General features: G+C 36.5%; 1 protein-coding gene across 5 annotated transcripts in view; it reads right to left on the minus strand.

Moving 5' to 3' along the window:
• Nucleotides 1-12,794, minus strand: part of HGF (hepatocyte growth factor) — a 90,798-nt gene extending 78,004 nt beyond the window's left edge. For 2 of the 5 annotated variants that reach the window (XM_044245910.1, XM_044245912.1), the window contains exons 1-3: nucleotides 11,591-11,948; nucleotides 4,474-4,639; nucleotides 175-287 (exon numbers count right to left, since the gene is read on the minus strand). In XM_044245910.1, coding sequence (XP_044101845.1) covers nucleotides 175-287; nucleotides 4,474-4,639; nucleotides 11,591-11,678 — 367 coding nt within the window. In that variant the 5' untranslated portion in view covers nucleotides 11,679-11,948. Of the gene's footprint in view, nucleotides 1-174; nucleotides 288-4,473; nucleotides 4,640-11,590; nucleotides 11,949-11,990; nucleotides 12,157-12,726 lie in introns of those variants that run through there. The other 3 variants (XM_044245909.1, XM_044245907.1, XM_044245911.1) reach the window with 3 other exon arrangements.
• Between the last annotated feature and the right edge of the window lie 1,958 nt (nucleotides 12,795-14,752).

Genomic DNA, 14,752 nt, shown 5'->3' on the forward strand with positions numbered 1-14,752 from the left:
AAATATCATATTGAAATAGTCAAGACTCTAGTATACTCTGTCTTAAAGGACTAGTTGACTGCGTAACAGATCCAGCATATAATAGAAGAATTAGTGGGAAAGAACACTGTGACAGAAAATTACATATATTTTATGCTTTATATTGTTATGAAATATTTAGGGAGAACCAGTTACCTTTGTTTTCATAGAGATCAAATTCATGACCAAACTCTTTTTTCACTCCACTTGTCATGCTATTGAAAGGTAACCAGAGGCATCGTTTCCTTGCTTTATCAAAAACAAAGGCCCTGAAAAAAATATCTAAATGAAAAGAAGGAATACTACAATTTATACAGTTTTTAAAGAATGGGTACATGGTTTAACCAAGGAGGGCAATAAAAAGAAAACACACAGTTATATATGCATCATAATAAACATGAGTGATTTTTGAAACTACCATTTTGAATGCCAAATAAGAAAGAACAAAATCAAGTTTTCATACATGTAGATTTAAATATAAGAATACTATTTAGATATGTTCTCATTACTTTAAACGATGTCTAGAAAAATGAAGTCTTAAACAAGCAAAATCAATATATAACACAACTGCCTGGATTATTTCTGAAGACTTTTTCATAAGTACACAGCAAGTGGGAAGATTTTGTTTGTAAGTACGTACAAATGATTACATCTGATATATCATGACTAATTCCCAAAGTTTGTAATTGTGTAAAGTACATTCTAAAAGGATATTTCCTAAAATGTATTAGCCACATCACAGTCCAGGAGATTCTCCTAGTAAAAGGGATCTGAAATCAAATGTCTGTAAAATTTTGCATATTATATCCCTTCTTGGTGAGTTATAAAACATGGAAGCTTATTAAAGGTTATGAAAATCTTGTATCAGGATCAGTGATTATGTAAAGCAATGTTCCCTAAATAGACTTGCTTGCTAGGTATTTTTAATTTAAAAATCTATTAATATCACATTGCATATGCTCTTGATATATCTGTCTTGAAGAAAATTACTAAAATGTGTCACTCCTACAATCATCATTCCTATAACTAAATATGATATTGGGTTTTGTTGTTCACTAAAAAAAGTCTCTCTAAACAAAATGATAAGTAGGAAAAAACCCTTAACTGAGAATAGTAAAGAACTTGATAAAATTTTCAACATATTAAGTGTTACCATGTTTTACAATGTAGAAAATGAAGTGGAAATGTTGAAATGTAGAAACTGAACTGTTTACCTTCCTTTAAGAAATGGTATTAAAACTCCTCACTATGTTTGTGCTAATTACAATGCCACCACCATTAGTTTAAGTAACTAATTAAAATACAGATTTTCTAAGAATAATGATTTTTTCATTTCTAATCCATATAATATCTTTTAAGAACATCTATTTTTCTCATAATTTTAGATATTCCAAGCTAGTCCCTTATTTCTTAGTAATTTCCAACTTTTAAATAATTTTAAATAAGGAGAAATAACTTTTATGAAACATAAAATATGCTATAAAATTATTTAAAGTATTTTACCTATGATCTCATATTTTTATATAGTACATTTTATTCAATATCCAAATAACTTCAAAAAATTATATGCATAAACTTTGAGCTTTGACCTATACATTGAAGATTTGAAATATCTAACTATAAGAACATCTTACAGCTGAAATTGTAATTAAGAGAAATCATAAAAAGTATATTTTTGCAGCGCTGGCAGGTAACTTGAGAGGATTGGCTATTAATAGACTTGAATTTTGATCTGGTGGACTGTAGCCTTATGCAATACATGTTAAATTTTCTATAATGTTATTATAGCATGCTGGGGGTGTGTTAAATGACTTTGAAGGCATAGTAATTAGAAAAAGACGACATATAAAAAAAACTAAACAGACATCTAAAACCAAATGTTAAAGTTACAGTTGCTACTTTACTTCACATTAAAATAAAGTTGAGTCACACATATATAACTACTTTTCTATGGATAATATGGCTTCGACATAAGAATGCCTTGGAGGTGACTCATGAGCCCCATCAGGAACATGCGAGATTTGTTTCCATGAATGCACACAGGCAATTCCATCTGACAAGTGGGTAACCAAGTTTCCAGTTTGCTGACTTGACTTCACCCTTTTTGCTCATTCCATTACAATGCCATATTCTCTCAGAAAAGTGTTTCCTTGAATCACTTCATGCCTCCAAATAGACTGGATCCAAACAATCAGATTCTAGGGTTGCATCTTCTTTTAAGTTTGACTTTAAGAGTCTTTATCTTCTCCTTATTTTAATTATTATATTCCTTTCAGTAATTTACTTTGTCTAGTTTCTAGTTGTTTACAGCAGGTAGGCAATTCCAGTACCAGTTACTCAGTCATGGGTGGAAGAAGAAAGCCTCGTATTTTCTTCTCTTCAGTCAAGTCATGGATAACAGTTTTCTGAGGAGCTTAGAATCAGGCATTCTGGTCCTCCCTACCCAGCAAAAAAGAACTTCAATCTCTGTAAAATCAATATTGTTGATACCTTCTCAGGAGGAGATCGTGTTTGAGAATGTTCCACCCCTCACCCACTGAATCACAGATGTTTTCACACAGCATTGTTGGTGTTTTCCAAGCACTTTGCATATTTGCCATTGTGTTTCAATGACTCTAGTCCATTTAACAAGCCTGCAAAAAGATCCTTTAACTCATTAAGAATCTAATTTCAGAGTATCACAATATGTCCATTCAGTTCTGAACAACCAATGTATTTAGTGATTGCAAATACATGTGCATATATATAGACAAGTGAGAAGGATGACACATTTCTGGGCAGAAGAATTCTTTCTGTACAAAGATATTATACATGTGGTTTTCTGCACAGTTTGCAGTAAATTTGAAGGCTAAATGTAACTCAACCAGAATATAGTAGGAAAGTATGAAACTTCATATACATGGGATATGTAAAGATTTGTAATCAAGTTACATGTGTTCTCTAATGCAGCAAAATCATCCTAGCTCCTCCTAAATAAAACATAGGGAAGGTTTTGTTTTATTTTGCTTTCTGGAGATAAGGCTGACTAAGGTGAAAATCAAAAGATAGTAATACTTTCTCATGGATTCAGGACACTGTATTTTCAAGTTCAGAGTTAAAAATAAATAATAAGATGAAATTCTCCCATTTCCCTTGCCCCACCTTCACAAGCCTGTGAGGGGAAAATACAATAAATCCAACCTCCTCAATTGTCAGAATATCACCATAAATCTACACAGCTCTGACGTTGATTGAGAGTAGTTTTCTCTAATTTATTTTTAACAATCTCAAGGCACGAAAGTCAGGAAAAGAAACAGAATTATCATAGGAATACACTTGCAAAGTCAATTCCCCACTCCACTTGCCAGGAAATATCTCCCTGAAAGTGGCAGTTTGGCAATAAAAATACTTTCAGAGGAGCTGTAAATGAATAGAAGGGAGGTAGTCTGTCCTGCACTACATCTGTTGAGGACCCCCTCTGACCAGGTCCTTTTCCCCAGGCCCGTAACACTCATTTCTCTGAAAAAGGTAAAATGAGATTAGCATCGCTTGCCACGGCATTACTAAAATGGGTTCACATTGCATGTCACTGTCCAAATGCAGTAGAGTAGAATTCAAAACTGACAGGATATCATGCACAGTCCTGTAAAAAACAGAATGAAATAGGGAATAAACGGGTATAAAGTAAATGAGGGGATGGGAATGTTTACAAACAAGAATGAGGATTGCATTTTCTTCTGGCAATTCAGAAAATTATTCACATGCACAAGTCTCCTTCGTGGCCAAAACTCCCAAGTCTTATCCTTGAGAGCATTGGCAAAGTAGGTAGGAATTCTTCCCTATGAGGTTAGACAGGGAATTGCAAATGATAAGAAAACCCTCCATTTGGATCCCCTCATGCCTCTTTGAATCTTTCTTTAACTTTTCACCTGAAACTTCATCATCACTACACCCAACTCCTTTTGAACAGCCTTTGCTGCTGACACCAATCCTTCTATTTTTTTTTTAATCTAATTCTCTCAACACCTTTTATTTAAATCCCTAAAGACAATGATGTAAGTTGCAGTAAATTCTGGCTCTGATCCAATTTATATTCTGAAAATCCCTTCACTCCTCTTGCAAGAAAAAAAATTCACTCTGAATAGAATATTTTAAAATGTTGGATAAAAGGCAATCTAATGGAATTTTAGTTTATAAAGTCCAACTGTTCATAAGATGAGAAAACACAAATTTCATAACCAAAGGCACTCTGAGTTCTAAAAGATACCTGTTTATGTGCTCTCCTTTACTCATATTTCCATCAACTTAGAGCTACATTTTCTGTTATAATGAGTTAAGACTAAAGTCAAACTTATGCTTTTAAGGGCAAATTACACTGAATACAAAGGGAAAAAAAAGCCCCCAAAAAACCCATGATGATAATTAGTAGATGTTATATTTGGATAGTTACCCTAAGAACAAAATGAAGCAACTTACTTGCAAGTGAATGGAAGTCCTTTATTCCTAATACATCTATTGGCACATTGGTCTGCAGTGTTCATTTTTTTTGTTTTTATCTTCAGTAATGGGTCTTCTTTAATTAGAGTAGTCTTTGCTGACTTTTTGAATTCATGAAGTGTGTTTCTTCTTTTCTTCTGTCCTTCTATTAATAATAATAATTTTTTTTTAAAAATGGAGGAAAAGCTTTTAAGGCTCATATAGAAAAAAATGTCCTTAAGGATCATCCACAAGATAGTGATTTTATCTGAGAACATTCTAGAGCTCCAAAGATTGGGGGTGAAGTGAGGTGGGATTGATACTCTTGGATAGTTAAGAGCAAGAGAGGAATATTGTAATCAGTGAAGAATAAGTTAACTTGTCATGTAGGGTCACTCATCTACATACTTTAAAATGAAATATGCTTTTAAAAATTAGGACAGAGTTCACTCTACAGAAATAAATGACATAATATTCTCCAAACAGTATGAAAGCGAATGCCCAGGCATATCATATCATGCTCTATAATTAAATTTGTCATTTCCTTCTACAGTTGGTCTTTATGTAAGTTATAGTATTAATTAGATAAGTCAATTCAATTACACGTGAGAAACTTCTCACTAAAAATGGTGCAAAGGATAAATTCTTCTGGCTCTCTTTAAAGTATTTCATATTATTCATATTTTAGCCCTTCTCATTTCCTACAGAAGTGTTTTCTGTGCTTGGGGGCACTATTTCTTAAGTATAACTGAATTGTTTGTCTTGAAATTAAGCCAAATGCTATAAATCAAATGTATGTAACTTCAAGCTTTAATGTGGCAATATCATTTTTCTTCATGAGTGTATTCTACAAGGCCCCTAGATAGCACAAAGCCTCCTATTAAAAATGGGAAAAACAGAACGAAAACATCCTAAAGGACTTAATCTTATAGATGACTTTAGAGTATCAAGAACTACTGCTTCATTCTTGATGTGCCCAAAGTTACCTAGTTTCTAGTGATGGTTACCATCTTCAAAATGAGGATCAAAATGTCTAAGAGACTGCATCTGTTGTACAATAAGGATGGGCATGATTGTGCCTCTCCTCTGCCTGCCAGTTCTTTTGAACATCCTTATAACAAAGGCAGTAATAATATATTCATTTTTAAGATGAAGAAGCCAAGACACAGGGAAAAATTAATTGCCCATTTAGCAAACCTCATTTGAAACCCAGCTGCCTCACTTCAGAACCCCCAGCCCCCGCTCTTTAACACTCATGATGCCATCTTTAAAAAAAATTCTAAGTAGGTAGAAATATGGCTTATAAATATTTTCTGAAGATCCAGTTCAGAGCTATCAGTAGAAAAGAAACTTGGATGCTTGAGCAGGAAATGCATTCCTGGTCTTTATATGTGGTGAAATGTGCCAAGAAAAGAAGGTGAAAATTTTTGTGCAGAAAACTTGGAAATATGGCTAGCAGAGTGAGGTACAAACAATGGCATCATACCCTCAATTTGCCAGCAACCACTGGCTCCAGTTGGTTTATTAAACATGCAGATGCTATTCATTAATGTCCAGCCTAACCTGAAGTCCACAATAAATAAAAGAAAACATGAAGTCCTCTAAATTTCTGGTCCTCTGTAAAACTCTACAGCACAATCCCCAAAAGACTGGTACTAATTTCTGTAGAAATGTTTTCATTTTTAACTTTTCTTTGCCCTACAAGATGGAATGGCCATGGTACAACAGATATAATTCAAAAGACATTTTAACATAGAAATTCATTCAACCAAATAATCTATCAACATGTTATTTATTGAGTGTGGAGCAAATGACTTGCATAATGTTGGCAGACAGATGATAATCCTGGCATTCTTACCGACTTGCCAAATGACTTTGTTTAATTACCTGAAATGCTAATATACCGATGACTCGGTCTACTAAAATAAAAGTTATATTATATTGGGAGCTATTTAAATTATAATTATTAAGTAAATATTTAGACATTAATTTGGATAAAAATGTTATAAATATGCAAAATTTCAGCTTTGTTTTTGAAATTCCATTCTTTAATTTCTGACATAGAGAAGAAATTGTTATTCTCCCAAGCAAAGAAGTGGTATAACTCTTTTCACATTTTGGTTTCTGCCACAGAACCATATTAATGGAAGATATGTCTCTGCATTAGGAGTTTCTTCCTTTGACCGTAGTGCACTATATCTTAAGTGCTGTGAAGTGTTTCACAGAATAGTAATCATCTGATTTCCTATGTAAATTGGAGTATTTCTTAGAAACAAATAGTAGTTTATGGATGCTGAAAATCTATTAAATAAAACTATATAGAGATATGTGGATTATATACATATATATATTTCTCAAATAAATTCAGTTACCTAAAAATATAGAATTAAAATTGGCCTGATGAATAATGTGTTTATTATACATATCTAAATGTGAGAGAAGAGCAGAAAACTAAATTTTAAAAGCCCGAGGCAAACATTAAATTCAGAAATGTATTTTACTAATTAGCAAATAAAACAGAACCCCTTGTGGATGCTCCGCTTTCTTGGCTCAATACCATGCAATATGAAGGCAAGTATTGAAGACTACTGTAGAGAAAAGAGGTCTCTGTGGGATTGTTCATTGTGTTTAATCCTACTGATCCTCAATTGTCCTATTGAGATGTGTTAATATGTGACTATACCTCATAAAAGTAGTCTAATTCTTGCTTGTTTCTTTTTAAAGATTTTATTTATTTATTTGATAGACAAAGATCACAAGTAGGCAGAGAGGCAGGCAGAGAGAGAAAGAGGGGGAAGCAGGCTCCCCACTGAGCAGAGAGCCCGATGTGGGGCTCGACCTCAGGACCCTGAGATCATGACCTGAGCGGAAGGCAGAGGCTTTAACCCACTGAGCCACCCAGGCGCCCCTACTTCTTGCTTGTTGATAAGTTTTTCCATCACGTCTTTCATCTAAAGATCAAAAAGCATCCAGAAAAGCAAATAAATCTATGATTTCCGCTTACTAGATAATAAATAGGAGTGAAAAGCTTGTATAGGGCTACAGAGCTAACCAAAGGCAATGGGAACCAGATACCAGAATCCTCTTTTCACTATTTATTTCTCATGATTGAGAAGCTTTCCTTTATAATTTAGTCATTTCTACTGGGTCAGTAACAAATTACTCAAAAATGTGAAGTTCAAGCTCGTTGTACATCATGTAATCCAGGCATCTATAAAACTAATTTCTTCTTCAGTAAAAGAAAAATTTAAACAGGAGTCTAAAAGATAGCATGTCAAAATAAAACTCCTTTTCTGAAAAGATTTTCAACTTTTTCTTCCATATGTATTAACAACTGATGATTGTTTTACTGAAAACAGTTAAAAGATTAGCTTAATTTGGGAAGAAACTAAAAAAAAAAAAAAACAAGAAAAACAACAACAAAAAAACCACCACTTTGGATCAGATTTTTCCCTACCTTTTTTTTGTTTGTGTACATAATTATTAGTTGAAGTTTATAAACAAAATATTGAAATGAAATCAAAGGGTGAGAGATCACTTCAACTTTGTCATGCTTTCTGTACTTTAAATTACAACTCCTTTCTCCTCATCTCCCAGTATGGAAAAACATTCTGGAAGCTATATTTCCTGAAGAACCAGAAATCCCTATTTTAGAGCTGAAATCATTAGGATCTTAGTGAAAACCTACAAACAGAAAGTAGGGTCAAATGTATCAAGGTGCTTGAAGAAAGACACATTTCTCCCTCTGGTCCCTGGCCTCACACTCATTTCTCTCAGTACCTCATATATTTTCTTCTCTGTATGGACTAACCACTGACTTCAAAGGAAAACCATGCAAGGAAAGGATTTGCAGGGTGTGGAAAGAAGCAGGAATCTGGCTCCACATATTCTGAGAAACCTACCCACATGATTAGTGATTAACAGCTTGAAGTGGCAAGATGTTAAGATGAAAGTACACAAATAATTAATGGAGGGAATGGTTGTGACTAGAGATTTTAGCCTTCCCAAAGACAAGTATCATAAATACTAGTTCACAGTCTCATTGCTGTTATCTAGGGCTTGGATTTCCGAGTTGGTATTTTGAGAAGTAAGCAAAATAATCCCTTCCAAAGAGGGATTATACAATGAAGTGTATTGAAGATGTATGTATAATGTATAATGAAGGTGATACAATGAAGTGATAGTCAAGGTGTGATTCAGGGCTTCCCTTCTTCATCTTAACTCAGCTTCCTTGTTCAGGATGTCATTGTCACAGACATTTCTTCCTGATCTCTTCCCTCACCACCTGTTTCTGCCAACAACTCTCCCTCCATGCAGCTACCAAAACAACCATGCTGAAGTACAACTTAAGTCAGGTCTCTTGTCTACTCTTAAGATTTCCAACTACTACCCAAGATGTTCAGAACAGTTTGGCACAATATTCATGCTTATGCATGCAACCCTATCTCATTTTTCTAATCACAGGTCATACTGGTCAGGTGCTCAGTGCACCAGTCGCACATGGTTACCTGTCCTCATGATTTTCACCTCTATGTCTTTGGCCACTTTGTGTTCCCCCGACTTCCGTACTGACCATACTATTATCCATTTTTCCATATTCAATTTGGGTACCATATTTCCCCCAAATTTCTTAAGCTAGAAATGAACTCTAAACCATGGTATTATAGTATTTCTAACATGGAGATTTTCATATATTGCTTAGAAAAATTGATTTTTAAAAAGAAATTTCAGTTGATTTCACTGTTTCTGGCTTCAGTATAAATAAAAGGGCAAAAAAAAAAAAAAAAAACCAGCACATATTGCCTTCTCATAGATTTGGGTAGGAATCTCAGCTCTATCTCTTTACCATAAGATAATTAAGGTTAACCTCAATTTAACTTCAATTTCCCCATGTAAAATAAATTGAATACTGCAAATCTTTAATTAGAGTTAGATAATTTCTTTTTTAGGACATTGTCCATAATAGTTGCTTAACAAGTGTAGGTTTCTTTCTCATTTGTCCATCTTTATATTTCCACAGGTTCCTGGATGCTTACTTAATGCTTCTTTTAGTACAGGGAATTGTATATCTGTTTCCAGTGTAGGTGGAAGTGGATGGGGGTAATTCTATGTAGACCAGCTCCTCCTGTAAGGATGGCTTAGATCCACTATTTGCGTATTTCTTAAGAAACTTTGCAGTAAATGATCTCCATAATACATTCTGCTTATAATTGGTTGTCACCTCATTATAGTATCCACTACTTTTCTAACATTGTATTATTTTGCAATATGTACAAGTGTAGACTCAGGATAAACCCAAAAGTATAACCAAAGCAATTAACAACAACAAAAAACCCTAAATGTTTAATGTTAGAGGATATAAAAAAGGACAAACTTTGTATGTTCTAAGGACTATCCATGGTCTCCATTTTGGAGAATGCTATTAAAAAAAAAAAAAATCTATCAAAATAAACTTGCCACCCAACCTAAGCCAGACCCTTTTTTGATGACAATTTTAGCATTATCCACTTCAGGAATTATTCACAGCATATCTGTAATTCCCAATTGGCCTTGCCTTGCCTGCCAGCACACTCTTGGGCTACTTTCTCCCTATACTCAGGAAACGCAGTCATTTCAACATTAGCCAAAGTGAAATATAATTACGAATGTATATCTCCTGCCAAAACTTCGTAATGCATGCCAAAAACAAATAGATGTTGTCTATGGTTGATCTACCGTTTGGGTTTTCCACATTGTGTTTCCTTTGCATTAGCAAGATGATTTCAGGTAACCGTAATGTACTTCAGACCGTCACCATTTGAACCTTTAAAAATGAAAGCCCTCCAAATATTAGCCGTGATTTCAGTTTACGCTGAAAATCCCCTAAAATCAGCAATGCCTTATGAGAGTTCATTTTAGCATGACACACCTCAAGCATGATAACCTGCCTGATGGAACTAACTTCCTTTTCGCCTCTTTGGAAATCGTACCTACTTGTTTTCAAACTGGTCCTTCCTGCACACGGTTGTTTTTCACAAGGACCACTCCACAAGATAGAAGAAGAAAGCCATGTGGGTCGAATGCTTTCCCTTGTCATTTAGCAAATTCTCGATGTTTTCAACCAGGGTATTACATCAGAAACTGATCAGAGCTCTGATAAATTTCATATTTAGCTTATCTCCAAAGATATGGCCAGCCCTCTGGTTTGTATTATGAAAGGGCCATGTCTACCATGTGGGCATCTGTTCCATTCTTTTATTCCCTTGTGCCTACCCATGGTGCTCACTACCTTCTCCCATTGGCATCTCAGCCACTACAATGATAGTACAAACAAATACAGATGTTTCCTCTTGCCCTGATAACAACAGAGAACTTCCCAAAGCGGCAAATGGAATCTCTACACTTCCAGGAAGGTAGTACGAACTCGCCAGCAGTTCCTTCCCAACCTGTAAATTCGAGGGAGAAAATGGGAGACTGAAAGGAGCCGTTCGCCAGCTTTAATCAGAGTCACACAGTTTGTGCCTCCCTTGCACTGCAGTTTCAGAGGGCAGGCATCCATACCCAGACAGAATGAGATCTCAGAAGAGAGGCTTTCTCTTTCATTTTTATGACATGCATATCTCCAGAGTTTAACCTGCCTTCTCCAGATGAAAACCTGGATAAAGTCATCATTTAGCCCTGAAAGTTGACTGAGTGACATGGGGTAGAGGAATGTCATGGCAAATAATCCTCTGGAAAGAAGGGAGTCCCTGCTGTACTGACAGTCACTCTCCCCTCTTCAAGCCCAGACCTTCTGCTCAGCTTTAAACTTGTCCAAACCCAGCAAAATTTCAGCCAGCGTTAGCACTTCATTCCTGCCCCCACAGTCCACAACCAGGAGGCTAAGGGGGAGCCTGGGCTGGGGCTGGGGAGAAGGACACATTCAGGGGATGTTAATTATCATTGTAAATGATTTGCAAACAGAAGAAGAGAATATCAAAAGAAAGAGCCGAGATGTTTTTTTTTAAAAAAAAAAAACCCATGCCACACACCGAGTTAAGAAAGGATGCTGAGGCTGGGGTGAAGAGGGTGTTAAGGAAAGGAGAGGTTAACAGGAGAGAGTTAAAGGAAGACTAATAAGGAAGAAGAGAAGACTAACCTGCATAGGGGATGGCGATGGGAAGCAGAAGGAGATGGAGGAGGACATGCTGCAGCAGCAGGACTGGCAGAAGTTTGGTCCCCCACATGGTGCTGCCGGACGCGCTGGCGGATCCCACTGGACGAGATGCCTGGCTGAGAGAAGCCTGTTCCGACTCAGTGCCTAAAAGAACCAGTCGGCTCTGAGCAGCTTTTTATTGCGATGAGCTAAGTTTGTTGTGTGATTAACTGGAAAGATCTAGGTCTGAACTCCCTCTTACGGTAAGAAACTGTTTAACAACAGCCCTTACTCTCTTCCACCCCCTTTCTCTCCTCACTAACTTCCCCCCACCTCCACCCACAACACCAAAGAGATCCCAGGTCCCCGCCCCCCCCCAACTCTGCTTAGGAAAGAAACTTACAAAGAAAAGGTCACCTGGCCTGAGGCCAGCTCAATTTGGAATCTCGAGCTCCAGATCCCTGTGACTCCTATCCGAGTAGGGAAGGGAGGAGCAAGGCTCAGCCCAAGAGCTAAATCAAGGCACAGGCAGAGGACCAACTCGCTAAATTTAAACAGGAAAATACATGTGTTTACATGTCTCTTTGGGAAAAGAGGAAGGGGAAGCAGCAGCAGAAGAAAGCGAAGAGCTGCCTTTCAGTCAAATGTGCTTTAGCTTCTAATGTGTCTGGTTTCCCTGCTGGAGCAAAGTAGGGATTCAAAACACTGACACAGGTTCCCTGGAGTGGGAGAGACAGGGAGGGAGGAGGGAGGCAGGCGAGGAGGCAGAGCCAGGCAGGTCCAGCCCAGGTAAAAGGACCTTAAGTAAGAAAAGATGTGGTATTGTGGGGTAAAAATAAACAAGCAACAGACACCCACTGTGTCAGGTAAGAAAACTGCCCCAGCCCCAAATGCTCAGAGCAGGCAGCTTTTGGCAGCTACACTAACCTGTGCAAACAACCCAAATGTACCTAAAGTGCATCAGAGCAACTTGCCTGATTTGGGATCCGTGATAAAATCTGGTCATGCTCTTTCTTAAAATATCTAAGAGATTAGGATTATCTGCTGCCTGTCTCTGACAGATAAATGCAGCATGGACTATGTGTCCTTATACCACACACGCACGCACGCACGCTCGTATGTCTGTATGATGCACGTACCTTCTAAGACTTTAACTGGAAATCTCTAAATCCATTTTAATTCCTAAATAATGAAAGTGCCCCTCTTCTCCAGCTTCATCCCTCTGAATGCACCACTAGCCTCCCAAAATCTAAACAGAGAAATAGAGCGATTGCATGGGGAGAGTGGAAGGCGGTGGGGGATGGGGAGACTCATGTCTGCAGAATCTGTGAGATCATGGCTCAAACCTCTCCTTTTACTGAGAGGATTGATTTAGCTTTGCATCCCCAGGTGATGCTCTGACTACTTCAGGCAAGAGCTGACTTTATTTGGAATGGCTTTGGGGGGATAGTTTCCTGTGCATCTCTGAGATGGGCACAAATGGGAACCAGCTTTTCTGTTGACAGAGGAAGAGAAAGTGGGCATGATGTGAAAATGACTTTGGGGCAGTGTGCAGCTGCACAGAAGTGGTAGTGGGCAGAATTAATGCCATCCGCACAGAACTGCCTTCCCTTCCAGTGCGGCTGTCATTCCTCCTCCTCCAGCTCCACCCACTGCCCCCCCTCCAGAGAACACCCAAGTTTAGGATAGCAAGAGAAGCCTGGGATTAAGAAAATTACTTTTCGGTTATCTACTTTATAGTAACTTCTCTTACTGTAAATCCTTTTTAATCATTTTCTCCTTATAAAAACAAAACTGAGCAAACTGAAAAATCATTTGGCAGCCTCTCCCTGGTGTCCCAAATATCCATGTTACTGTCTTTTTACTTTCTGATAGGCTTTTGGAAAATCTCAATTTCAGTGTATTGCCTGGCCGTGATCCTGAAATGCCCCACAGCATCTCTTGTGCTCTATTAGGGAGTCAAACTCTTTTTTAAAGAAGCTAGATTTTTCTATAAATAAATACTCGTAGTAAAGAATTAAGGAGACCAGTCTTTGTTTTTTGTTTTTGTTTTTGTTCTCTCTCCCTCTCTCTCTCTCTCACACACACACAGAAAGCAGAATCAGGGCTCTAAGCGTGATTGCAATTATCATTATAGGCTTGGAGCAAAAGCCATCTTGGATAAGAGATTTAGAGCACCACAAGGAAGTTGAATAAACTTATTTAATAGGTCACACATTTTCACAATTTTTATTGTCACACTAAATACATAAACATGTAAACCTATCTATAATTGTATGTTTATATTTCTCTTTTGACAGGTTATTTGATTTCTCTGTGTTCAAATGATAGCTAATATGCATTGAGCTTTTAGTATATGCTGGCATTGGGTCCAATGCTCTCTAAAATTTGTCTTATTTAATCCTTACAATAAACTCATAAATAGAAAGAATTATCATAATTCCTATTTTATAGCTGAGAAAATGTAGGTAAATTATTTCTCTCCTAAAATAACTTCCAAGAGATCCCAAAGGAATAAAGATCCAGGTATGAGACTCAAAGAGTTGGTCATAGCCCATAGAATGAAAAAATTTCTGTAAGCCCATGAGAAGAACCACCTGTCTTTTGTTTAAGATTATAATCTCCAAAATTAGCCCAGGATGGAACATATAAGAAATGCTCAGTAATAAGCTACAAAATAAACCAATATATAAATAACTTAAAATCTCCCTAAACCATAAAGAAATATGCACATGAAATAAATTATTAGTTGTGCTATTATTTCACTTTGTCCTGGTAACACATTCCCTTTGTTCTTTCTAATTTATAGTAATGATGATTTGTCCATCCCTTGCTCTCACCTTTATACTCTTTAAGTGTTAAACTGTTTGTAAAAGTCCCCCAAAATGTGTCTGAAAATTTTTTGATAAAACAGAGAATCTTGTAAGGAGAATTTTTAATTGCTACACCCTGTGTAATTACTTAAATGCAAGTTGAATACTCATTGCCAATATTATATCATTTTAAATAGATGATAACTTTGAAGTCTCCAGAAAGCCATATAAACTAGATGGATTGATAGGAAAAAATGTACATTATTACACTTGCTGTTTTAAAAGGTTTCCTATAGTTTTAAAAAATTATAGTTTCAAAAGCCCCAAGTTTTCAAGCACAAGTGATATTGGC

The sequence above is a fragment of the Neovison vison genome, chromosome 4 (genome assembly GCF_020171115.1).
Source record: "Neovison vison isolate M4711 chromosome 4, ASM_NN_V1, whole genome shotgun sequence".
Classification (NCBI taxonomy): domain Eukaryota; kingdom Metazoa; phylum Chordata; class Mammalia; order Carnivora; family Mustelidae; genus Neogale; species Neogale vison.